This window comes from Cinclus cinclus, chromosome 1 (assembly GCF_963662255.1).
Source record: "Cinclus cinclus chromosome 1, bCinCin1.1, whole genome shotgun sequence".
NCBI classification, from domain to species: Eukaryota; Metazoa; Chordata; class Aves; order Passeriformes; family Cinclidae; genus Cinclus; species Cinclus cinclus.
The window spans coordinates 8,750,806-8,778,293 of NC_085046.1; the positions used below are offsets into that span (position 1 = coordinate 8,750,806).

Below are 27,488 nucleotides of genomic sequence, written 5' to 3' on the forward strand. Positions count from 1 at the left end.
GACAAAACAAAGTATGAAGAAATATTTTGAACTGATTATTTTAACATGCAAGTATATTAGTTGAACAAATTAACTGATATAGAAAATACACTTGTCTCATTTTGGATGAGTTATAATACATTTTGTCACATTATATGTTTTTTATATGTTTTCCAGTGAAAACTGCAAAGTTTGCCTGACTCTTCTGTTCAGTGCACAGCACACAAAATACAGGTTAGCTCTTCAGGCTGTGCATGTGCATGCACAGATACAGAGATAACATACAAAATCCTAAAGCAGCAAACTGCACTTATCTTCTTCCCATATTTATATCATACATATTTCATTAAGCTTCATGCAGAGTGTCTTCTGATTTATGGTAATTGTCAACAAAAGCAAAAAAATGCCGTCAGTTTTAACCCTGCAGTACTGAGGATTTAACTGGGATAAAATTAAAATGTTTAGGGGGAACCCCCCCCCCCCCCCAACACCCTAAGCCACTGGGAGCTTGACCCTTGAGATGTTGTCAATTATTTATTTTATTTTGTTGTGTCTGTTGTCTGTAGAAGCGGATGCCAGCAGCAACATCTGATGTATCGGACACCTCCAGTGTTATCCCAGCATGCTCATGGCCTGGAGGACTTGGAGTAAGACTAATTTCCATATCAAACCCAATTTAGATGAAACATCTTGGTTAAAGAAAAAAAAAAAAAAGCCAGCGCATCAATAGCCCCTTGATTAGATTTTCATCTCCTGAGCAGACAAATATGAATATTTATTACCATGAATGCAGATTCCCCTCTTTCCATTGCTCTGATCTTGAATATTACCCACTGCTAATTTTTATGAAAATTTGGGCAACATAATGTTTTCACATAAACTGACAGTTCTTGAGATAATCCCATTATTGTTTGGTGGGAAATGACAGTTTCCGCTTATTCATGTGTTAACGAGGGATTAAATATTGTTTTTCATCACCATAATCTAAGATGGACTGGAAATTAAAATTCAAACATTGTGCATTAGCAGAGCTTTGAGGACCAGAATTTGTTTGCATTAACTTAGTAAAGATCTGTAAATTAACAGTTTAACAATCAAGTGAAATCCATATCATAAAACCAGCGCTGACATTTGTAAAATGAAGTCATTACTCTACCTGCTGAAGGTAAAGAACCAGACAGACAAATAGTTTGCAAAATGCCATCCCTTTGTGAGAGCAGAGTGCACAGTGAGTGCCTGCCAGCTGCAGTGGTCCCTGGGCATTAATGGACTAGGTCACTTTTCCACGGCACAGATTCACGTCCCCTTGCCTTGTCACAGGTGCTGATACTCACACTCTCGATGTGCTCAGATCACATTGGAAAATCCCCCCGGGACCGATGTCTCCTCAGTGCTAAAAGCAGTCACACTGACCCCGGGGCTCTTTCCAGGCACGTGCTGTGCTCACACCCTCCCCAGGTCTTGGTGTGCAGTACATAGACACACATAATTCTTCACTGAAATGGGAGTTTTGCTGGAGCTGCACTCTATCTACCAATTCTCTCCTTATCTATCAGTTAGCTCCTTGATGCTTGTGGCTAATGCAATGAAAATCAGACATACCTAAATGTTCCAAAGTGAACTCAGAGACCCGCTGGGGACATTCTGAAGTTCAGGAGCCACTTCACTGTTGTTTCCACAGAAACTTTGAGTTAGTAATTCAGTGAAGTATGTTTGCATTCTTATTACAAAAAAAAAAACCAAAACCAAACCAAAACAAACAAACAAAAAAAAACCCCAAAGCAATATTTCCTTTTGATACCACAGTGCACACAGAACTAAAACTATGCTTAGTCAAAGCAACTTCAACATTTTTCTTAACTAGACTTTAAAATTATCTCATTGGGATAAGTCTGCTGATTAATGCAAAAAAGAAACAAAACAGAGCTCCAACAGACTAATTTTATAGGAATCATCACGTTTAAATTTAGAAACTTGTTAAAAGGTTTCTGACAAAAATTTCTTTAATATGTATAACAGATAAAGCCTTGCATTCTGAAGGAGTTTGAAGTGATGGACACTACAGCCATGTTGCCTTTGAGGGTGGAAAATTAGTGATGTACAAGCACAAAACACTTCTGAGAAGGAAGAATAAGAATGTGCTATCAGGCCTTCCCAGAAAGCAAAGATCTTAAGTTTTACTTAAGTACTTAAAACTTAGTACTAAGTTTTAGTACTAAAATAGTACTATAGTACTTAGTACCTATAATAAATGGCACAATTCTTTTAACCCACAGCTGAAGTTTAAACTTTATTATTCTTTAATTTTAACGTGCCTTTCCACCTGTGCTCCAAAGGTCACCACACTGAAACTGCCTCCTGTGAATGGTCCCTGGCCAGGATCTTGCTTGGATGGAGAAGCAGACAGCCTGAAGAGTCCTCATTGGCACAGGACACAATGTGAGTGACTGACAACAACTTGGCAGCACAGACAAATGTGGGACCATGACAGGCTCTGGGTCCTGTTCCTGTTCATTTTACCAGCTCTGATGCAGCTATAGGGCCCCTGCTGTCAGGGATTCCTACAGGAAGTTTGGATGTCTCAAAGTTTGAATCTAAGAACCAGACCCTTATTCTCCTATGCTTACAGACCCAAAGCAGAGGTCCTGACAGGTGTCTTTCCATGCTGACCTATATGGGAACATTTCGTGCCCTAGGTGTGCTAGAGAAGAGGGCTGAGAGACTGGGATCTGCCACTTCTTCCCCTCCTTAAATAGTTAAATACATGTTTGAGATTGTTTGAAATCCACATGTTCCTGCCAGGATCAAGATTTGTAGAGATGGAAGAATCTCCTTTCTTTGCAATTTCTGACCGTCTCTATTCCTCAAACTTCAGACAGTTTAGGAGAACTTAATCTGCAGCTTCCCCAGCTAAGCCATTACACCACCCCAGATTTTCTTTTCATTGAGTCATAATAACCTGGCTGCTGGTAGAAGGAGGTTGCTGGATTTCATGAATCAGTAGGATTTCTAGTACAAACAATCAGGTTCTCCTAGTTAAAGGTTCTTTATTAATATATTGAGTGCAAGCTGCCAAATCACAGCTAAGGTGAATAATAACATTGATTCTTAAACAGAATTACCCTGCAGTTTGGTCTATGTCGCCACTGCTAGCATCTAAATCTCTTTTCTCTGCAGATTTATAATGGTTTGTAAGAGAAACTCCGCTTTAAAAACAACGGCATGACACAGCCTAAACCCAAGATAAATCCTTAAAACAAGCACATGTTACTTTTTAACCTGCACAATGTTAAAAAAGACAAAAAGCAACAACACTGGTAGGATACGTAAGTTCCTGAAGCCACAAGGCAAACCATATCTTGTTTCATTTTACATGATACTGAATAAAAATTGAATTGCTGTAGTTGCCATGGCAACTGCCACATCACTTGGCACTTCTGCTCCTTTAAATCACACAGTGCTACTGTAAAGGAACTCATGAACCAATGTGACACTTGAATACTTGTGCTTTATATACTCTTTCAGGAGGAAAACACAAATCAATATAGACTGATAGTTCTCTCTGAAAATCAGGTTTGCTGTATTTTTCTTTACATTATAATCTCCTCATTTCCTTGTCGTGTTCTTTAAAAATTTGTATAGAAGATGGAGGGCGTTGTCACAATCAGAGCACGAGAAAAGAAATTACTACTGACACATGATTTCCAAACTGAAGCTGTGACCTGTCATTCAGATGTCAAAATACCTCTGCTATGCAATATTCAAATCAAATACAGGGGATAAACATTGGAACTTTGCCCCTCCACAACCAGAGACGGTGTGATATGTGACAGAAGACAGTCTCAGGAGCATCCAGGCATCTCTTTAACTCTAATCTTAGCAACAGCTTAAAAGAAATGTCTAACTATATACTTAAAGCTAAGCATATTCTAAATGTTTTTTAGATTTGGGGCCATGACTTATATTGTGTTAGTATGCTCTGTATATAACATGCAGTAGCAGAAGATAGTTGACAAAATAATGTGGTAAAATGATACACATTTTTCTGCTGCATATATTTTGTTTTCAAACATTTAACACTTTTATTAACATTCTGGATGCAATTTATTTGAAAAGCAGCCCTCTAGTGGGCTATGTACTGTAATGAATAGTTAATAAATAGCATTAACGTTATCTCTAAATATTAGCTAGAATGCATTTTTCAAAAGCATACAAGGTCTTAAATAAATGAACCATAGATCTTCATAGTTCTCTTTGGAGAAATTTAATGTTCTGTTTAACTTTATTCCTCGAATTTTTTAAAGTGTTACTTCTAAATGCTACTGTTTGACTAAGTTTATCAGCATAACTTCACTATTCATGTGTACTAACAAACTGTAATAGTGAGATATTATTCACTGTTAGTAAAATTTCACATAAGGAGTACATTACTACTAGAATTCTGTGTAAAACATAAATCTACTAATTTTTAAAGGTTACACAGCTTTAGAATCTGTAATCTGTGTGTATGGGATAAGTCTTTCTCATTATGCTTTCACCAAGAATATTTCAAGGATTCTACACCTAAAAGTTTCTTATTTAATGTTATTGCTCTTATTTCTACATATAGTCTTTAAAGTTGCATGCTTTAAGGCCAAGAACCCCTCTGTGACCTGATCCATGCCTTGCCCACAACAATGTATGTGGCTCCAAACACTGCCCCTTCTGGAAATCTCTGTTTGGCTGCTCATCAGCACAGCCACAGTGATCAGCAAAAGCCAACAGCAAGAGCTGTCTGTGGGAACTTCAATCTCACCTAACAGGGAAACAAAAACCTGTTAATCTCTAAATCATGGGGTTTGTAAGAAAAAATGCTGAAGGTAAGCGCAGGGAAAAAGCCCTCTCAGGTGTCCCCTGGTCTGAGAATGCTGACCCTGCAGTGCAGAGGTGTCTGCCTACACATGTGCCTGTGCCTGTGCCTGGCTTCAGCCTCATTAGTTCTGGTAAAAGAAGCGTGGGTTTCGGTGGAAGTTGAAAAACTTTGTTGTGCCTGGGCTAAAACTCGAGTATAGTTTTAGTACGTGCACAGCTGCTGTTCCTAGACCGTGGTAGGTCAGTCTCAGACCTACCTCATCTAAATGGTCTTGGGTACAGCACCCCTTCCAATCCTGGGTACCCCTGGGCAGTACCTGCTCCAGATCAGGAGAATTTGGCTTGCCAAGACATCACTATAGCAGAGACAGATGGAGTAGATCCCAGATTAGTTTTGTCTTTAAAAGCTAGCACTTAGCATTTTGCCTAGTAGCCAAAGATCAGAAAAAAGTTTTACATCTCATTCTTCAAAAACTGAAAATTATTGGTCAAGTTTGGCATTCCAATTTTTATGGATTTCCAATCCAATATAATTCTAGGTAAATCTGGATATACAGGCATAAGTGACAAAATCTGGCAACGTTAAGGAAGCTAGAAACCTGACTCCTGCCTCAAAAGCTTGCACATCACTGGAAAGTCTGTCTTATTACGTCCTCTAGCTTTGCTAGGATTTTTAAATGTAGATTTCTTTATTGTAGTAACATCACTTTATGCAACATCAACATAATTCTACACCTATCAAAATATCTATAAAGGAGAATATCCTGAAACATGTCAAAATATCATTGCTCTATTTTAGGACAACTAGAGGTATGGTGAAACGTTAATTTTGCATAAATTTTGGGTTATTTCCATTTGCTTTAGAAAACTGTTCTAATTTTTATGTCTGCCATATGAGAGCCATGATTCAAATTCTACAAATGTAGTTATGATTCCAATGATTAGTTTCTTCTGTGCGTTCTTACTGGGAAATTGAAAGAGGTAATTTAATATAACTTATTCTGAAGTGGGTGGTGTTTTGTCAGTTCAAGAGGGGAACAGTGCCATTCCCTGGGTTTATTTCAGGGTTTACTCATTGATTATTCAAATCACATACTCTTATACCCCGAAACCTGACTGCACTTTCTTGGGCCACTGGAGAGCCTGACTTGTTATTCTGAAAACAAATTTCAGCCAAAGGCTGAATAAACATTTATCTGCATTACAGTAATTCTGGACACAGCCAACCTAAGCATGGAACTGAACTTAAAAATACTGTGCTCCTATAATAATTCAACAGTGCTTATGTGAAGAGATAGAAGTAGATAAGTTCCTAAAGGATGCTGAAGGAACATGTGACATGGTGACTTCTGTGCAGGGCTGTGGCTCATGGTCTCTGCTGAGCTCCCTTGGGCTGGAGGGAAACTCCTGGGTACAAGTCCAGGTGGAACAATGTTGGTGTGGGACTGGGGTTCTGCCACTGCTGATTCCTGAACTCAGGAGGAGTCAGGTGGAGCTGTGCAGCTGCTAAGGAGGCTTTCACTTCATGTGAGACAAAATGCTGTCCCCAAGATCTTGCAGGAATGCTCAGTCATGCAGACCAACAAGTTCAACTCAAGTAGTGGTTCACATCAAGTTGGGGAAGAGGAGAACAGAGTCATGGGTCCTGCTTAAATGCTGCTCAGCTCTTCATTTTTTACCAGTATTGTGTCTTTCATAGTATTATGCAAATAGACTTCTAAATAACACAACACATGCATTCATACCCTCATAGACACTCAGCTGAACAGCTGAAGATGACCTCATGACTTCAGAGATTCATTTCATGTGTAGGAGATCAAAAGAAAACACCTAAAAGCTTCATCGTATCTGAATAAACAAGAAGGTGTGAAATGCTCATGATGGATTTGTGTGGCACAAACATGCATGGCAATGAGACCAAAAAATCTCTCATGGATACTGTAGAGGAGTTCTACAGGTTTTTTAGTTTCAGTTTTTTTCCAGCTTCTGTTACAGGTGCTGGAAAACTGCAACTAAAAAGAAGTATCTTGGCAAATATAATTCCAGAGATAGTCAGCACTACAGCAATGCACAGATCCTTGAGATCACAACCTCAGCACTGGTTTTCTCTACAGCAGAGTTATTCTGGTTTTCTAGTATAACAGCCTTCCTGCAAACAAGATAAGTTCAAAATAATTCTCATTTTAAGAGTGATACACATCATAACAAACTCCAGTCTAACTCTCTGGATCCCTGTACTCTTGAATACTCTGTTGCCAATGTTTGATGTTGGGATGGACGGGCTCTGGGAATACCAGTAAAGTCTGTTCTATAATGACCTGAAAGAAGCTCTGCTTGCTCACAGCCCAGACAAGGCTTTTCATTTTATCATCCACACCTTCCCATGAAATGTACAGGACTGTTAAGCCAACACCCCAAAAATCAAGCAGCTTCTGAAGATGCAGTTAGGAACTCAGTTTCAGTCCTGCTAAAGCAGAGGAAACCTACCCTGACATAATGCAGCTAAGCTGTGGAAATCTTTTACATGACACTTAGATGATGAACTGCATTGCAGCTGTGTAGACTCCAGACCCATGTTGTTAATGACTATATAGCACATGTTCATGCAGTGACATAAAAGCAATTCATCAGCCCTCCCTGGACTTAACTGAATGGCTCAGTAAGCTTGGTGTGAATTTTATAATCTATTGTTGCTTTTGAAATGTTTTTCTTGATATCGGGGAAAGAAAGGGAGAGATTGAGGAGCTCTGAGAAGCATTTCTCATCTCCACAGTGGAAGAGACAGTTTCCTTCTAACACAGCCAAAGCCCGGGAAGTCACTAGTGTCCACACATTCCTTACTGAGACACAAATCCTGTTATCATAGATCGACACCTAAAACAGATTCCACTGTCCAGAGTCACATGAATTACTGCTGAGCTTAGGAGAGTTCCTCCATTTGTTTGGACAGCGGCTCCATTTGCCACTACCATCTGGGCTATATTTCTCTTGAGGTATTTCAGATATGAAAATTGCCTTGCAAAATCCATCCTTTTTACTTTACAGGCCTGCATGTGAAGATTATATATCCATTAACTTTGTCATGCATCTCACCTGCTGTCCAAACAAAAAGGCCATTTCTCATTCTCTACTAAAAGTTTTTCTAAGTACTTTTGGTTAGAGCATCTTGACTTTGATTTACTGTCACCATAATATAAAATTCCAGTCCTAATTCCAGTGTTAAGTAAAAGGAATCCTTATTCAACAGGAAGATCCTTCATTATCTTTAAATACAGACTTTCTATTATTTCAATAATAATTATTCATTAGGGTGAATAAAACACAAACTGCAAAATTGGATTACCATAGTTAAATTTAACCCTGAAATAGCCTAAATCTGATACTGTATCAACAGAGAAATGGCTTGGTTGCAGCACTCCTCTATTTTTTGTTTATGTGAGACCATAGAAATGTATTCATTATCTATACAATCATATCCGATAAGACTTAGAAAGGGGAATGTACACAGGTGGGAGAATTCACATCCAACAAAATACATAAGCAGCTGAATAAATGTTCTTCCATCACCTTACTTGGTCCAAACCACTTGGTTCTTTCTCTGCTGATCACCCTCTTTTGGATATAACCTAAAATATATTTAGGCCAAAACATCTGCTTTGCTTGGGTTAACCAGTGTTCACTTTCTGCCTTCTCATAATATATATTTGGTAGAGTGCAAACCACAAAATTTTGTCAAAGTCTTAATTAATCTAAGTTGTATCAGTGTTTTTATAAAAAGTTACAATGGCCTAAATATATGGAAGGAGAGTTCTACAGTGACTTTTTCTAAACCAAACACACGAATCAGGCTGGTGAGGTCTCTGGCCTAAGAGCTTTTCAGTTTTTCCCACTCTGTTAGCTGGTCTTAGCATCTAGGAAGTCCTTAAGGTCCTTAAGTCCCATAGCTCCAGCACATCCTTAGACTACCATGGTTACAGCAATCCTGTTGCGACAATGGGGATTAATGACACAATTAGCAGGTGAAAACTTCCTGCATTTCAGCTATCCAAAAGGGAATTCTTTCTCCATTGACTGCATATAATACAAAAACTGATTTAACATTAAGCATCTAAAGTGGGTTTTCATTTCCAGCCGATTTCTCAGCAGACTGGAATTCATTCAATGACTGGAACTGGACAAAATACATGGAGGTATTTCATTAGCATGGATGAGTCCCATTGAGTAAAATTATACTGAGTCTGGCTTCCACAGTCTGTACCCCAATCCTGGTTCTCCTGCTATTTAACAAAAAACAGGGGCTGTAGACAGCACAATCACAAACTTCAGCCTGGCCTGAAGTCAAGACACAGCCTGAGGGGCACAGCCATGCCCCAGGATGTACTTCCCAGTTTCTAAGGTTAGGCACCCATAAGAAACATTCCTGGATAAATCAGTTAAAGAGAGATGATGGCTTTCATCTTCTGATGATTTCACCCATCTTTGTTTCTTTGAGCTTTAGCCTCAGCATCACAGCAGGTCGCAGTGTTATTACCTCCTCAGGACCAAGTCTTTCAATAAGGTGAATAAAGTTGCACAGTGAACCTCACAAATGTTGTCAAGTTAAGTTCTTAGGCATGAACTCATAAAAATCAGAAATATAAACCCCAAAAATCAGTAAAGAAAGAAAATAAACTATTCCTTCAGTATATTACCATTTAGTAATTAATTATTTTTAATACTGAGAATAATGCAATCATGAGAAAAAGGCATTTGCCTAGCCCTGTCAGCATTTACCACTAGCAAAATGACTTAAATAAAAAGGAAAAAAAGAGATAACTGTGTACACAAAATTAGCACGAGAATTAGCAATCAACTGTAGTTCATACAAGGTTCTTAGAAGATAGCATCATGTTTATTAATAAATGATGAACTGCTTAGTGGAGTTTTTGCTTAGTGATATCACGATAATAACAGACACATGTTTTATTTATGTTTCAAGTTACATCCAAAATAAGCCAGACATTCAGATGTCAGATTCTCTTTAAAATCTAAAGATTCTTTACCCCAAATTCAAACTTCCACTGACCTAGATGAGATAGCACTCATTCAAAACCAAGGGGATTAATATGATGACTTCAGATGCTGTGGCAATCTTTGGGGACTTTTTTCCTGTGATACAACAAAGCAAAAACTGCATTTCTTAAAGCTGGCTGCATTTTTCTCATAAGGATGGTATTTTTTTTTTTCTCCGTGGGATACAGTGCTATTTGTGCAGCAGATTGTATTTTGACAGATGCAACTGTATCATAAAAAGGCCCTTAGCACTATGAGACTGGTAGCTCACAAACGTCCATGAGCTCCAGAATTTCTTAAAAAAAACCCCAATAACTAAAATATTTTTGAGAATGTAAAATGCCTGAAAGCCACTTACCTCCCCCACACCAGTCTGCAGAATTTTCAGTCCAGTTGTTTTTTCAAGCTTCTCTTTGTTTATGGCTGTAAGGAAAAATTAAGATTGAGAGAGAGTTAAAGGAAAACTGGAATATGCATGATTTTTACAGCATTTCCCTCCAACCTTCTTTCCTTCATCAATATATTCATGACAGTTCCTACTTATTCCATCTATGGACAATCTTTCCCTGAGAGTAACTCTGCTACTCAGTTTTTGAATGCGTATTTATGCTATTGCTTGCTCATTAATATGTGAAAAAGAAAGCCAAGATAATGATATTTTACACAATATTACACATATTTAACACAGATACACAGCTTGTTTGGAAAGTCCTTTTCTGAGGATACTTCCCACTTCCTTGCATTGAAGAGCAGAGTAGTGATTTACCATGAGAACCGTGCAGGATGCTTCATAGCAGATACAGACTCTTGTGTCACAAGTAAAATAAAAAGTTTATTTCACACCACCAGGATGCAATGCACATGTTTTTTTTTTTTAATTTAGTTTTTTCTCTTTATCAGCATCTATTTCACAAAAAGCATTAAAAGCTAAAATAAAGCAACCCAGCATGAAGCAGTTAAATAAACGTAATAATGACTAAGACTCCAATTATACTTGCAACCCAAACACTCTCAGGGCATGAGCTTGAGCACTGTTGTACAATTGCCCATTCTCTTAAACCTATGGTCTGATATGATTTTGGCCTGTGACTGTTAGCAGCCTCAAAAAACAGCGCTCAACCATGATTCTGGGAACAGCACAAGGATGGGATGATTCCTAGCTAGGTGAATGGGTAATGCCATCCCATTTTAAGAAGATTTTAACCTTCTAGATGCGAAGTCAGGTGTCAGGTGGACTCGTGGCCAAAACCCAGGCACCTGGCTTGATTTATTTATGAGGAGCAATGAAGCCTTGCAGCCTTGTTAAACTCTCCTTCCTTTAGCTGCCTGTAATCCAAATGAGTCATCTGGGTTCTCTCTGCTGTCTTTGGAAAGGGATGCACATTTAGTGTGGTGACTCATACCACACATCTCACATGCATCTGCAGGCATCTACCTCTTTTCTTTGATTATGAACAAAATCTGATAGATGCAGCTTCTCAGTTTTGGTTGCCTAAAGCAAACCTTCCAATCAGAAAGGTCAAGAAGTGCTAGGACATACTGCACACTGTCAATTTACATGAAAATACTTAAGGGAATTAGCTTTTTTTTTTTCATTTGTGAAAAATTCTCTTTATTTGTTGCCATTTCATACATTTAAAACAGCTCAGATTGCAGCAGATATTTAGAGAAGATTATTGTGAACTGGTTTGTCAAAAGTGCAACACAAATGACTCATATTTATTCCAGAGGTAAGCCAGATCATTAGGCTGCATCTCACCACTTATGGAAAGATTTTTATAAGAGTTTGTACATGCAGATTCAAGAAGTTACACCTCTAGCAATTCTAACACAGAGAAACTTTTCTGAATGCCTTCCTCAAGGGGAGAACATTACCCTCAATTTAAACAAAGAAAGCTGTGTACAGCTTTTAGACCCGCTTTTATTTTTGCACTTTTAAATATGGTGATTTAAGCAGAGAGGAACATGGAGTCCCAAACTAAGAAAGCTTAAATGCAGGTTTTGCTGAATGACAGCCTAAAACCTGCATGCAGTACTCACATACCTAACACCTGTGCCATGCTTTACACATTCACAAACATATTTATTCCACCCAGAGCCAAAGGGACCATGTGAAGGGAAGTTGACCAAAACGTGAAATTTGAGACCATGTTTTGCAACGTTGTACATCTTGTGCAGTATGAATTTACAAAATATAAGTAAATCTTTGCAAAGATATGCCATGCCACCACACTGACCACCTCACACCCAGAAAACACATTAAAGGCAGATTTCTACCAAGTGCAAAAATAGAAGATTTATAAAATGAGAAAGTTCCACAGCCTCCTTCAAAGAAACTGAATGGTCCAACAAAGGATTCTTTGGTAGCTTAGGATAAAGAAAACTGCACAGCAGAGTGGCTGCAAAATAAATGGCTATAAGTAAACAACAAAGCGTAACTCCCACTGTGTAATTTCTTACCACATGAACAGTTAATAGAAAATATTGGGTCTGCAGAATCGCTGAATTTTATAATTACTATTACAGATTTGACCTCCTTTTCATAGGTTTCCTGCAGACATTAATTATTGAAGCTTTGATATTAAAAAACAACAACAAAAAAAGGTTTAGTTAATATCCCTGCTTTCCCCCTTGATATTAGGTGAAACACAAAGGACAGGTCTGACAGCCATGCTAACACAAGCCCTGCCAAAATTAGGAGGCATGAAAGGCACGAGGTGTTATTGATTAAATCATAACCGGAAAATGGTCAAGCCCAGGCTCTGTCAGATTGTGGAGAGAGACACAGCTGACAGTCTCTGGCATGCTCACCCCAGGCATGCACAGGAGAGAATTTGAGCTAACCTTGAATTCCACAAGCTGCCCAGGAAGGTCAAGAAATTCTGTCAAAAATGGTGCTGAAGCTGCAGCAGCAACTACATACCAAGCAGCTGCTTCAAGCTGTGGAATGGTGAATACAACCACTTAACCTTTCCTATGCAGAACTACAATGGAGAATTTAAAACAAGAAGACACAGTCAATATAGATAGATGGAAGAAGTGGTGGGGAAATGTATTCAGATATTAAGAATAAGCTACAAATTCTCTGACAACTGGCCCAAATTTTTGAAAATATTTTAGTGCACTAACTACAAGCTTTTATCCAAAGACCAATACACAGCAGCTGATGTTTCAGTTGCAAATTTTATGAAAGTAGAAATTAAAATTCTGCGTAACATGGTATATTGCATATTTCACCACAGTTATTTTTTTATGGTCACAGTTTAAAGTTCTATAGTACTAATGGAGAATTGACAAACTCATCAGCAAAGAGGCATAATAACAGCTATTAAAAATAAAAAAAGGAAAAGAAAAAATCCCAACACACAAATCCATTTTTTAATCTTCCATTCAAACAAAACAGGCTTCCAAACACACAAAATGGGAGGCCTTTAAATTAAATTCACTAGATGAAGGATATGCAAATTACCTGAAGGAGCGGATCCCTATAATGTTCTCAAAATTCTGCAATAGCCTATTTAATTAGTATTTTAATTTATCAGAATAATTCTTTGCACTTGACAATTTATGCAGTATTCCATACAATTAAGCACGTAGCTACAGTGGAATAATTTTGCCTACTCTCTGTATACCAGTTATTTCAACCTGAAAGAATCTGTGGAAGTCTCTTCTGTGATCTAAATTACAATGGGGACAACTTAATGGCTTTGCTCTATTAGAGAGCATGATGAGGGTGTTGCTGAGTGCTTAAGGGTAGGGATTGTCACTGCTCAGTCTTCACTAACCTGAGGGAGGTCTGATGTGTTTTCTGAGGGCAAGCATTTATTTCCTTTAGCAAAATTATCTGTCAGTGGCATGGTCAGGAATTGGAGTGCGTAGGTTTGGCAGGTTTAACCTCAGAGTCCATCAGTTATTAGAAGGAGCAAGTTCTGGAGGGCTCTGAGCAGAGCTCCAGCCTCATTACTGCACTTTTGGAAGAAGGTTTTCCATCAAGCAGGCTGCCAAGCACAGCTGCACTCATGGGAGCACACAGTGGCACGAGTGAGGGAAAGGGAACCTGTGTCTCCCAGGCTGTTGCACGATTTATCTGCCCCAAAGAAGAAACTACCCTTAAATATGAAAAATGTTGCTGGGAAGATGGCGTCACTCACAAGGAAAACTTTATTTTCAGTGCATATCTGACTTTGAGTGTGTGTTGTATTTAATTGAATGTAGGAAAAAAAAGTACTTATGGGCATATGATTCCTCTGACCTCTATTACTTGCCCATTTTAGAATGAGACAATTCATACTCTGTTACTTGCTAACTATATTGATGAGACCTCCAGTCAATAAATTGAGGGCAGCTAATTCAGGTTTACTGTAGGCTGTCAGATGAACTCTACAACTACTGTTTTCTTCCCATCAGCTTGTTGCAAAGCTCCTTTCAAAGAGCCACATTTAGAATAATTTAATTTATTTTCCTTTCTGAGAAAAAGGAAGAGAAAAGGAGAAAGGGAACTCCAGAGAGACGATGCTTATTACAGCTTTTGGCTTTTTAACAAGTATCTCTAAGACAAGCAAATGTTACATTTATTTACCTCAAGTTAGACTTTTCTTTCTCTTCTCCTACAAGGAGCCCTTGAATATTTGGAAAGCTTCTTCATAGCATGGTTCAGAGAGAGTGCCTTTGTCTTTGCACTGTGTCATGCAGACACACAGCACAAGTCAAAAGCACAACATGGAATATTCAGAATGCATCAGTTCAGAACAAGAACGACCAACTCAAGTGGCCAGATAAAATGAGAAGAAGGGTGCCTGTACTAAATTTTACAATGCAATTAGTGAGGAACAAGTACACAAGCTGCAGGCAGAAGGTATTTTGTCCTCCAATCTTTACAGGGTGATGGCACGAGATAGCTGCTTCATGTTTAATTTCTATTTAACTGGCATCCAGGCCTGGAATGCAAATGGTTGCAGAAAAGTCAAAGCCGCATTGCTGTGCTAGCAACAGCCTGCTAAATACTATGTCATATTCAATTTTCAAGTCATTTTTCAAGGGATTTTAATTAGATATTGTTTCAATCTCATGTGCATTAATTTAATTTCTGATATCAACATTTCAGCTTTCAATCTGGTCAGATGCAGTACCTTGCTGCCTGGAGTAATTTAAAATATTGTTTGCATCTCCAGCAATTTTGAGAGCACACATCCTTTACAACTTGCTCTAGCCAATAAAACCAGAAGATGGAAATTCATACCATGCTCACCACTCCCTGTGCACCTTTGCATTCTCACAGATTTTGGTGCAAGGCAGCTAAATCTCCATGCTCACAATCAAGGAATTTTCCATCTCTGTTTGTCCTTAATTCTTTACAAAAAATACACACAAAATCCCTTTGTCAGGGAAACAGCAACACTGCATGTTTCCCTAAGAGGGAAATTGGGCCATATTTGAATAGCTGTCAAGAGCTGTATATTTTTTAAACTTATTTAGTGAAACAATGTCAGTTTTCCCACTCTAAACCATCTACCTCTTACACTCATGCCCAAGTAATATTCAAGGATACAGCAGCAATGATTTTATGCAGCAGGACCCCAGGTACCTATGTCTTTGCATAGATTAGGGATGGATTTTAAACACATCCTTTCTGCATGACTGCTTGTATTGACTTATTTCCACTTCCTCAATAAATAACTGCTCAATTGTATGTCTTCCTATAACCTTCCTTTAAAATGAGCACACTGCTATTCTAAAATCTGATATTTAAATTGTAGTAAAGTAGTTTGGGATGTATGAAATGACATTTTTTTTATTTCTCTGGATCTTTTTTGCTTCATGATAGGATCTAACTCTACAAGCTTTGCTGTCTCAACTAAGAAATCAGTCAAACCACCTGCCTTATCAAGAGAAGTAAATAGATATCACCAGAGATTTACTTATCCCATCCCGAGATCGGTATAGTTTATTTATGATGTATATATAGATAGATGCCTAGAAAGGCCTGCTGCATCAACCAATTCTATTTTTTTCCACAGGTATTTCCTTGTAAGAAACGCATGTACACAAGCTCCAAAATAGTTCAGCAGTAAAACATTTCAATAGACAGTGCCATGGCTCCAGAGAAGGATTTTGGAGGTGTGGTGTGAGGATGATTCTATTTCTGAAGTATGAACAAACACAGTTTACACAAATTAGACCTGTAGGAATGAAAAACCTTTATCTTTCCTAAACACTTGTTTCTGGCAGAGCTTCAGGAACCCATTATCAAAAGTATTCTATTAAATAATATAAACAAATTGGTGTCTGTCAAAAGAAGAGTTTTGAGTAACAACATAAATAACGAAGTTCTAGATACGTGTCATTTGTTATATGTTGCATATAAGCATGTATCTGTGTTTATATGTATATGTTATGTATGCTTTAGAAACACAAACTATATTTCAATGAATGCTTGAGTGACAATTTTTAACACTACTGACCATTTTAACAGTGACAATTCAGTGCTGCACATTACTTGACAGAGAGCAGTGCATGTATGTATAACAGCTCTCTTGCATACTTAAAACACTTATCCATTATTTATAGCAAAAGTTGTACCAATTCAGCCGGTGTTAGCAGAAAATAAAAAAAAAAAAGAAGTGTCATTCCACTTTTCACATCAAAATTTGTTCACATAAATATTCCTTGACAAGTTTCAGCTCTGAACAGAAAATTCAGATGAAACAAATTGCAGGATGTTGAGCTGAAACTGGAGGAGAGCAGGTTCAGGTGGACTCCCAGTGCAGAGCTCCTCTGCAGAGTTGTGTCTGGATGATTGCTAATGTCTAGATCAACTATTAATTGTCCTTTTTGAAGTCCCCCTCAGCTTAACGTCAAAGTTCACCATCCTATGTCCAACCTTAATATTTAAAAACTACAAAGCAAGTTTCCTGGTCCCAGGGGATGGGTGGCAAGAAAGACCACCTGGAATTTCCTTAGGCCCTGCTGTGCAGAGCACCCTTGGCCTCCTCACCCTCACCACACTGTGAAAAGCCACAGCCCATAAGACAAGCTTAAGGCTACAGCTTTTTTCCTTTTAAATAGACAAGTTTTTTGGAATAAGAGGATAAAAGAACAGGTTTTCTGCCTTGATTATTTATAGTCAAACATTCAACAGATTGCTTTAATTTTCTAGGGCTGAAAATACTACCAAAAAAACCCTCAAGCAGATAATAGCAGTAACTCAGCTTTCCAAGAGTAGCTAATATGCTAGTTTTGTATCTGCTTTTTCCTTCTATTTGAATAGTCTCTCCTTCCATATAACTCATTTTGATCTCTCAGGATATCCATTGCATCTCCTCTTTGTGATTAATTTTTTTTAAATAAGCAGAAAGAACCACAGAAGTCATCCAGAGGTTGATACTTATGGTTGTAGATTTGTCAAAATTCAGGAAATTCCTGTTAGCTGGAACTTTACTGACCTATGGTTTCTTTAGAATAGAAGATGTGTTACTGGGGCAAAGGAAAGGACTAAACCATCTCTACATAAGTCTGCAAGATATTTTTTCTAGAATTTTCATTATTTTTTAACACAAAAGAAATGGATGGACTCAGTAAAACAAATCCTGAATAGTAGGAAAAAGAATAGTAGCTGCGCTTTTAAAGAAGCATTCCAGTCCTCCCTAGGGTATCCCTGGAAAGCACACTGACCTTCATTCATATTATAATACATAATATTTTAAAATAACCATATTAGCATCTAATTATTAATCCTCATCTTTGTTATGCTCTACTTTTTTACCATTCTCCTGATTGCACCATTTTGAGTCTTAGCCTGAAACAGTAAGAAATGTATGAATTATTCTTACACTTATTTAAAGTCTGTCAAAATCTTTGGATGGACACTGTGGTGTATTTGCACTGGTTTATGAAAAATTTAATGGATACTACCACTAATTCTCAGCATGTCAAATGTTATTTTTAATAAATACACATTCAAGAACTGTCATTTTGTTCCCAGTCATTTCCTCAGTTAATAAAACAGCACCCTGTAGGTTCATTTCTTTAATGATCCAAAACACAACTTCGAGACACGTTATTTGTTATTCATCTACGACTACACTTAATGTCATCCTCGTGGCACAAATGTAACAAGACTGAGTCACAAAAAACATTAGCAATATTTCAACTGACTGGCTCACTAAATCATGAATAGCACAGCTAATGCACAAGGTCATTCACTAACAAAATCTATTTGCAGTGCCTCAGAATAAAATGAAAATATTTATTACTAAGGATGCCACTAGGAACAAGAGTCACAATAAAGCTTTCAGATGAGAGTGAATACTGATGATGATAACTTGCCCAGTTAGTTTTTTGAAAACAGTTTTTCATAATTCTGCTTTCATGACAATTCTGGAGGCTGCTTCACTGGCTTTAAAAGGAATTCTTGAAAACCAGCAACAATGGAAGAACTCTTGTATTTCAGAAATACAGGCCAAATATTTTTTTTAGAATATGAACTTTAATCATGTAATAAAAAACAATTACTTTTATCCTTGGATGGGTGAAGTGCAAAATAAGGAAGATAAATGCTTGCCTACAGAGATAAGTGTGTCCTCAATGCATTTACAGGATTTGAATGTGCCTGGGTCGGCAGGTACGCACATCTGATGGGAATGAGGAGAAGGATGCAACAGGAAAGATCGGAGTGTGTGAAGGATGGCTGCTTTGCAGTATTCAAAATATGATTATTGCAACCTCACCTACCATGCTTTTCATGGCCAGCATCACTATGCCAAAGGCACTGTGCAAACATGCTACTTAAAGGTGGTTCCTGTGCAAAAGAGCTTATTTCTACCAAATGAGTAGAGAGTAGTTGGTGGCAGAGGGCTAGAGATAACAAGGAATGGATATTAGGCAACAGAACAGCAGAATGCCAAAGCTGACCCCATCCACACAACATTCTTTCTCTTATTTTTTGGCATTGGAAGTGATGTGCTCAGCTAAGCCTTATAAATCCTTTAAAAGCTGCAGCACTTCCACCGTTTCACTGTTAGGGGCCGAAGAGACTTATTGTCAGGGTTTAAAATAAGGAGAAATGGCAGGACAGGACACTGATCAGCTCTCCCAGAAGTACTGGAAGCAAAGGCAAAGCTTTCCCATTCTGTAAATGGTGTGATGGAGAGGTTTCTCCTTTGTGGTAGGTTTAACCCAGTGCACATTGGAACAGTTTCTGCTGTCACCATCCCTCCTCTAACAACACTATGGAAACATGTTTTAGCACATCCCTTCAGAATGTAGAAAAGGCTACCTGGGCTGTGCCACTCCCCATGGTGCCAGTTCCATCTGAGCAGGTTATAAATCTGATTATAAACCTCTCATTGGGCAAAATGCCGTTCTGTGTCCCAGATCTCTGTGTGCTTTGTGTGAGAATCCTACATCCCAAAAGAAAAGCATTTTGTCATGCTGTGTTTTTAAAAAGAAATCATCAGCAACTGCAGAAATATTCAAACTAAAGAAGACAGGTGAATTGACAGTGAGAGGCTGTGGACTAATGCTGTGAATCAGGAGTCTGCCCTGCTGATAAAAATGTTCACTGTCCATCAAAATGCCAGCTACACCCCCTCATGAGTAGCCCCTTATCCTTTTGTATTTTCAAAATGTTCAAAAAATCATTAGCAAAAAATCTGCTATTTAAACTATTTGAGCCTACTTGGTAAATTTTGACTGACATGGTGTGGAGAGTGACCACAGGAGCAGTTCCACCAGCAGACACAGGACAGCAGCAACCTCTCTCAAGGGTATGATAACCTCTTTCATTGGCACGATACATTCAAAAGGAGACAACGGCCCACAGCCTTTATAAGACTGTCAGACTAGTATGGATTATGCAATTTAGCACATAGGAATCATTACTGCACACAATTTTCGAGAAATGTAAATGAAATGCCTATCTGCTTTATGCATACATGGGCACAGGTCACTATTAGAGTGCCAGCAATTTCAAGCAATTTCTCCATGCTATTTTCGGGGAAAAAATTAACACAATAGCGCTCTTATAGGGTGAAAAATCTATAGGAGAGTTAAAAGCTCAGTGAAAATGTTTTCTGACTTCTGTCTGACTGCTGTCAGCGTCAGGCAGACACTGTTCTACCAAGACAGGCTGTAAAGTACCCCTAAGACTGTGAATAAAGACATGTTTTCTCCTCCCTGACACTGTGGCCGTAGCACAGGCTTCTTTCCAGGGTTTCCCCTTCATGGAAATATATGGAAACCAGCCTTAGAAGAAATATTTGCAACTAAAAAAGAAAGGTGGCTATTGCAAGGGTAGCACAGATAATGATTTCCTCGGGAAATAATTTTGTGAGAAAGTGGTTTCTGTATTTCCTGACCCTCTTGCTTTTGTAGGCAGATGGATCCATGACTGATTTCTAAAGGAGAGCATGCATTTGTGAAGGCATTTTAAAATTCTTTTCTATATCTGTATCATTTATATCTATGTACCTATATTACACACCAGAGCCCTGTACTTTATATATACCGACAATAATCTACACATACATACATAACATGCATGTCTCAATATAAGATGCACACATATAGCTTATTCCACACTCTACTCTTCAAAAAGGAATACAGAACTGTAATATAAACATAAATTAAGCATGAGGTATACATCTCCACCCATCAAGATTAATGTATATTGTTATCCCTTGACCCCTTCTTAATGTTCCATTTTACCACGTTTCTAAAATATTTATACCATACAGGGTGTTAAATTATAGCAATTAAGACCATAGTATGGTTTGATTAATATTTCATCAAGAATGTTTCATAATTTGAATTTCCTTGGTGCCCTTCTGTTGCTTTGCTGAACACTGGGAATGAAGGGCATTTCTGTCTTATTCATCTTTGCAGAACCTTACCAGCATTTTACTTTATTTAGGCACATGCAGAGCTTTGCAGCTAATGCCTTTTTACCTGGTGACTGATTCATGTAACAGTTTCAGGTTTGTTATGGCCAGTTCTGTGTCTACAACAAACACAGAGGGATGGGGGTACAGAAAAAAACTACTCAGGACTTCAGATTAGGTTTGGCTACTCCCTACACTTTCCAATCTGTAATTCAAAGGCTGTTTCCAAATGTAGATTTAGACATCTGAAAATTATGTATTTAGTTAAAGTTTCTTGGCTACTTCCCTTACAGCTGATAGAGAAAGGCACTTCCAGAAAGTGCTTCATCCTCTCTGAGCAAAACATAATTCACATACAAATACAATGTCAGCATTCACACCCCAAAAGCAGCTGGGGGTTGATGCAGACTCCAGAAGCTGACTTTCATGATTCAGAAGTTGGTAGGTCATCTTTTGAGGAAGGGGAATATCAAATTAATGGGTAGAAAATCGACATGCAAAGAAGGGGAAATCTCTCCTAACCACAGGCAGAGTCGCCCAGACTACAACAAAAAGGGTGACATTTTAGAGCGGTGTTTTCCTATGATTCTGAAAGTGCAATTTTAAACGCAAAAGTAAATTTAGATTTTCTCCTAAAAAAAATCCAAAACAAAACCATATTTTTCTCCATTCATATATGTTTTAAATTTTATATGGTCTAGCATATAACATGGTAGTGAGTAATTCTAAAACAAAGTGATAAAATTGACCGAGAAAAATTCAAAGTGAGGGAGTAGAAGACTTAAAATGACATTTGTAAAATATATTATTAATTTTAAAATATCGAGAATGGTTTTTACTAAGTACAGACTACAGCATATTATTTTTGTTTTCTGAATTATTAAAGTGCTTTTTTGTACTGCAATTATGTTACAAAATAGTTTAATATATGAATTGTTTCATTCAGTACTCGCTGCCTGTTTTGAAACTAATTGAATGTTAAAGTTTTTTTGTGTTTCCACTGGGGGTAAAAAAACAAAAACAAGCAAGCACACAAAAAAACCCCCAGAATTATGTGTATTACAAGAATCAATTTTGATTGATAAGATGTACAAAAAACTTCCTACCCCATAAAATTTGCTGAACAGACAAAGTTGACAAATTATCAGGAGGAACAAGTACCTCCAGGGTTATACTGAAAGGATTTGGTTGTTGTGGGAATTCATATAAATGGGGGCCCCAGAAAAAGAGCAGTTCTATATATTACATTGTCACATCACAGGAAGGCTTGATGCTCCTTCAGGTAACATTGTGCCAAGTAAAAAAATGAGCAATTTCAAGCAATTAGTTGCACCAAAGGTAGAATGAGAAGCTGAATGCCCTGCTGCCTTACAAGTGGGGATAGGAAGGAGAAAGGAGGGTTGTTATTCAGGTGTAGGATGGGTGAGGAGATGAAGGCAAGATAATTTACAGGTTTCTCCATCTTTTTTTGAGGGCTAACGTAATTAGATGCTCTGTAATTTTGTATCTGGGTAATTCCTTGGGTCAAGTCAGAAACACAAATCCTACAAAAACTCATCTTTAATGGATAAAAACACCAAGGTCCTGCAAATGCAGATAAATGTGGGATGGAATTATATGTAAGGTGTATGTGTTTTGTGTGTATGAGGTATGGTGCTGCAATAGGACTTGCATATATTTGAATATTCATTAGATCTTCAATATCTTGTGAAAAAATGCAATAAAGGAAGAAAGAGAAACAGAGATAACAGGGAGAAGATGCATCTCTCTCATTTCCCTAATTTCACAGTGTATAATGATCTACTCATCTATTTTCTTATTTAAAAATATCAACAAGATGTTTGATATTATAAATTACATTAAATAATAGACATTAATAATGCATTATACTCTTGAATCAATTACAATCTTTAAATTAAATCCAAATATATTAATACTTAAATATAGCACTGAATTACTTGGTGGGAATTATATTAGTAGTTAGAATACTTTAAGGACATAAGCCTATCTAAAACAAATTACAGGCACTGCTGACAATTCATTAAAAGGAACTAGAATATACCATCTATTAGATAATTGTAACACATTATTCCATTATTATATAGATCATAGTATAGCATCTACCTCATTATTTTAAACTGCCTCACTGTTACTTGTGCAATTTTACTATGTGTTGTGCCACACTTTAAAATTATTTCAACAGCAGTAGTGCTAAAGGAAAACAGCAATTTTATAAAGCCTAATACATCTGAAGGGGAAAGCACTCAGAGTATCTAAATATGTTTCCTATGCACAGTTTGAACTCCAGTTGTTCAAAGTGAAGCATTGCCTTTGGTGTGGAACATGAAGTACTTGGGAGAGAAGAGCACAGCAGCATCAAAGGATGCCCCACCATCTGATGCTGCAGAATGCATGTATTGATTTCATATTTTGAAAGGCTTCCTTTACCCTGAATACTTCACAGATCCAATGAAAGTCTGAACAGACCCCAATGAATTTAAGTCCTGCTCTAACTAAAATGTAGTGTTTGAGAAGGACATACAAGTTATTCTATTATTAGGCTTGCTATCAGCAAGTATAGTATTAATTCAGAGACAAATATATGACACATTTGGCTTTTGGACTGGAGAGATTAGAAAATCTACAAATATTACTTGTATTTACAATTGTCAGTGGACTGTGAAGAAGAAGCTACTTTGAAGTATCTTTTATAGGGCAGGCAGAGGTTGCTTTTTAACAGCAATTAAGTTAAAATACTAAATAGCCTATTTTTCTGACCACTTAATATTATACAACATGTTTTCAGCCTTCAACACACAACGCAATTAAAAGTGAATTTTGGGTTTGACTTTGGCATTAGGTCTTTTCACACTTGCAGCTTTTAATATTATACACTGTTTAATTATTAATTAGTATTGACTTTCAAAAGGACCATGATAATTTTTTTACTTGTAGCAGAATCAATAGATTCTTGTCATATTCAAGATGCTGATCACATTTTAAACCTGGGTGCTAGATAATACCACATGGAAAGATGCTCCCAGTAAGAGAGGGAAGATTGCACATGTGTTACATAAATTATTTTGGAGAACCAGAGAAAGTGGTTTTATGAAAAGTGAAATCAAAATAAGTAGATAATTGTCTTTTACTTCCATTATTAGGTTTTTCTTCAAATTTGTTTTAAAATTCCTGTTTCTAATGAACACAATTCTTCTCACTGTTGATGTAATCAGCATCTGACCCCCAGTCAAGCTCCCTGGCACAACCTAGAGCAGATACTTGAGGGAACCTAAGGTGTTGCTAATAAAAGTTGCAGCTGGTACTCCTCTCACAGAAATTACTACTCCAGAGCAGAATCTGTGTTTGTGTCTGGGCTGCCAAGGTGGAACGCTGCATCTTGGCATGCTCTGCCCTCCCCGGGCCTGGCAGTGACAAGGGACAGCTGGACACATGCCCCAGTCTGTTGAGCTGCCATGGCAATGATAGCCCTTGGCAAAATGAACGAGTAGGAGCCATACATAACATTTCCCATTTTGCAGCTAAAGCTATCAGAGCATGTCTGCCTCAGTCCCATTGCTGAAACCATCCCTGTGCATCCCTGCCTCTCAATACAGCCCAGTTAATCTCACTTTATTAAGAATTCAGCTCTGAAAAAAGCATATTTTCCCTACTGAGCTTGCACTTTTTTCCTGTTTCGCAGTTTTGTTTGAGCACTCGTGAACTGGCACAGTGCTGATTACTTGGCTGATGATAGCAAAGGTGTGTGAACAATCTTTCCGTTATGGTCACAGTATAAAACAGTCACAGTATACAATATATAAATACAAATTCATACAAAATTCTTTATGTGTTTGCAAGTTGTCTCCAACACCTTGATCTTAAGGCTTTGTCAGTCTTAACTTGAAACACAGTTTTCTGTGCATGACTCTTAGGTCATAACTCAGAAGTTCACCCAGGGCTGAAACCTGGAGGGAGCTCATAACCACCTCACTGATTCCAGTGCCGTGCTCCATTTAGGTGCTGTCAAGGGGGAACCATGTCCTGTTGATTTTACAGGGTCACACTTTCATGGGCAGTTGGCTCGACTCCCTCAAAATATTACTGCTGTGCATCAATTTCAGCTGGACATAAAAGTCATATCAAGCTGCTTCTGCTTTGTGATTGGAAAGAGATTGCATAATATAGACATATCCCCTTTATACAGTAATACCTGCATCAGTAAAAGTCTTTGTCTTCCATATAGGACAGGAAAGCTGTGAAAGAGTGAGATAAAAGTGATTTGTGTAAGTCACCAAGCAGCCTACTGCCAAAACCAGAACCCCTCAATGTCCTGTCAGCTGTGGAAAAAATACAATATTTCTAAAAATACTCATAGCTTAACATGTCCACTCCAGCATGGAACCTGTAATCAAACACTACCAGGAGTGCAAGATAAAAATAAATGAAAGTAAAATGAAAGCATAGAGCTAAAGAAATCAGCTGGGCTAAATATTTTTTCTCCTTTTAACCTCAGCATTTTTTCCAAAGGAATGTAAGGAAAATTTCTGTAGGAAAAAGAGAAACCACCTTTGGGAAAACAGCAGCAATCAGTGCACAATAATATAACAGATGAAGTGAAAGAGTATTTATTATAAATACATCTAACAATTCATTGCACTTGATACTTCGGCCCATTTAGAAATGAGCTGATAAAGCAACATTATTTCTTAGACTGAAAACCAGCTTATTGGATTTCAGAGAGGTCAGAGGCTTCCTTGTTTATTTAGCTGAAGTAGTCTTTTAGCTCTCTGATCTCCTCAGTCTGTCATTATTATTAGTCTTCCCTGAGTTCTGCTTTTCAAATACCTTGTCTCCAGCTCACTTTGCATTTCCTATTCAGCAATTTAACCCTACAGACAGTTTATAAAACAAGATAAAAATCCATAAATTAGGCGTCCATGGGTGCCTGTGCCCTATATCTTTGTCAAGGATGATCACAATCAAATGCTTGTTTCTCAAGACAACCTGTCAGCGAGCACAATTACAGGTTTTCAACTTGCCCTGCCATAGCACAAGGCAGGAGACTCGTGTAGCGAGGGAAATAGCTCCGTATCATTCTTCACCTGTCTCTTTTCTGTCTCTTCTCTTATTTCTACTTATTTTCTTTACAGATTGTCATTAATACTTTCTTCAGAAACTAAGACTTTATTAACTATGCCACATTATTTATTTATATTCCCACATGAGCACAGTTATTTCAGAGACAGTGTAAAAAAAATGGAGATTTGAATCCAGGGAGTTTGGCAGCTCTGCAATGTCACCACAACAGCGTGGGGAGGCCAATGAGAAGATCCAAGGTGCCACAGCTAAACTGTGAGCATCACCACAGTAGTGCAAACCTTTCGGAACATTGACATCCTCAGGGTCCTTTATTTTTAGAGCTGAAGGGAAAGTCCTCACACCATTGTGTAGAGCAGAAATTTTGCCTGAATTCCTAATTATGTAGGGTTTTTTTGTTTTTATTTTGTTTGTTTGTTTGTTTGTTTGTTTGTTTGTTTGTTTGTTTTTTACAGTTGAGGAAGATAGGCTAAGGACTGAGAATGTGACTTAGAACTATGACTCCTGGCCCTTGGAGAGTGGGAACAACATATCCAGAAACATCTTTCCCGTGAGTAGTGGCAATTTTTGGATTAATGCTCTGGACTACTCATCATCTGAAACTGCAGCTATTACAACAAACTCCAAATTGTGCTCTGTTGAGCAAGGAAAGATGATAATGATGTTCTAAAAGCCTGTACACCTGTCATGGTTTTGGAACTCCCTTATTTAGCGCTCCCACTGAAACTGTGCTGCCACTTGCCCCTTCCCTTCCCTTCCCTTCCCTTCCCTTCCCTTCCCTTCCCTTCCCTTCCCTTCCCTTCCCTTCCCTTCCCTTCCCTTCCCTTCCCTTCCCTTCCCTTCCCTTCCCTTCCCTTCCCTTCCCTTCCCTTCCCTTCCCTTCCCTTCCCTTCCCTTCCCTTCCCTTCCCTTCCCTTCCCTTCCCTTCCCTTCCCTTCCCTTCCCTTCCCTTCCCTTCCCTTCACTCTGTGCCATGACATGGGATGGAGAGGAGAATTAGAGGCACAGAAAGTAAAGATCAAGTGTTGAATAAGTAAAATTTACTGGAAACAGCAGTAACATAAGAAAACACAAGCAATAACAGCAACAATACTAATAACAAAAGTTGAGAGAGTGGGTGTGAGGCAGTGTGTACAAAAATTGACCACAGGTCATTATGGTGGAGTTCAGTGTCAGGAGAGAAAGTGTTTAGATTTCTGAGAGAAAATGGATACATATTTAAAGATTCATCCTGAAGTGAGCCTTAGTACATTGCTGTAAGGAAAAACAGGATGATGCTGTTTTAGTTTAGGGTCTTTTCCTCTTAAATTCCTCTAGGAACCATGATATATTAGGAAATTCTGCCATGGTCTGAGGGCTTCCCTGCACCTCAATGCCTCCTCCAGGATGGTTCTGTCTTGGAGCTCTACCAGGAATACCCACACCACATCATACTTTGCTCCTATCCCTGATGTATCTGTCTCATCACCCTCACCCTAATATGGTCCCCAAGGAACACTCACTGGCCAGGCCAGTGAAAGTCTCCCATCAGAGTCACCATGCCAAGAATCTCTAGGTACATCTGCATATTAATATACCTTAACTTCTCTCTCTGCATGCAGCAGAGAATTGCAGTATAGCTGCAATTCAGTA

General features: G+C 38.1%; 1 protein-coding gene across 1 annotated transcript in view; it reads right to left on the reverse strand.

The window, feature by feature from the left end:
- PTPRN2 (protein tyrosine phosphatase receptor type N2) overlaps positions 1-27,488 on the reverse strand; it is a 624,843-nt gene that overhangs the window by 220,463 nt on the left and 376,892 nt on the right. The window contains exon 12 of the mRNA XM_062506519.1: positions 10,241-10,305. Within this exon, the coding sequence (XP_062362503.1) occupies positions 10,241-10,305 (65 nt within the window). The remainder of the gene's footprint in view (positions 1-10,240; positions 10,306-27,488) is intronic.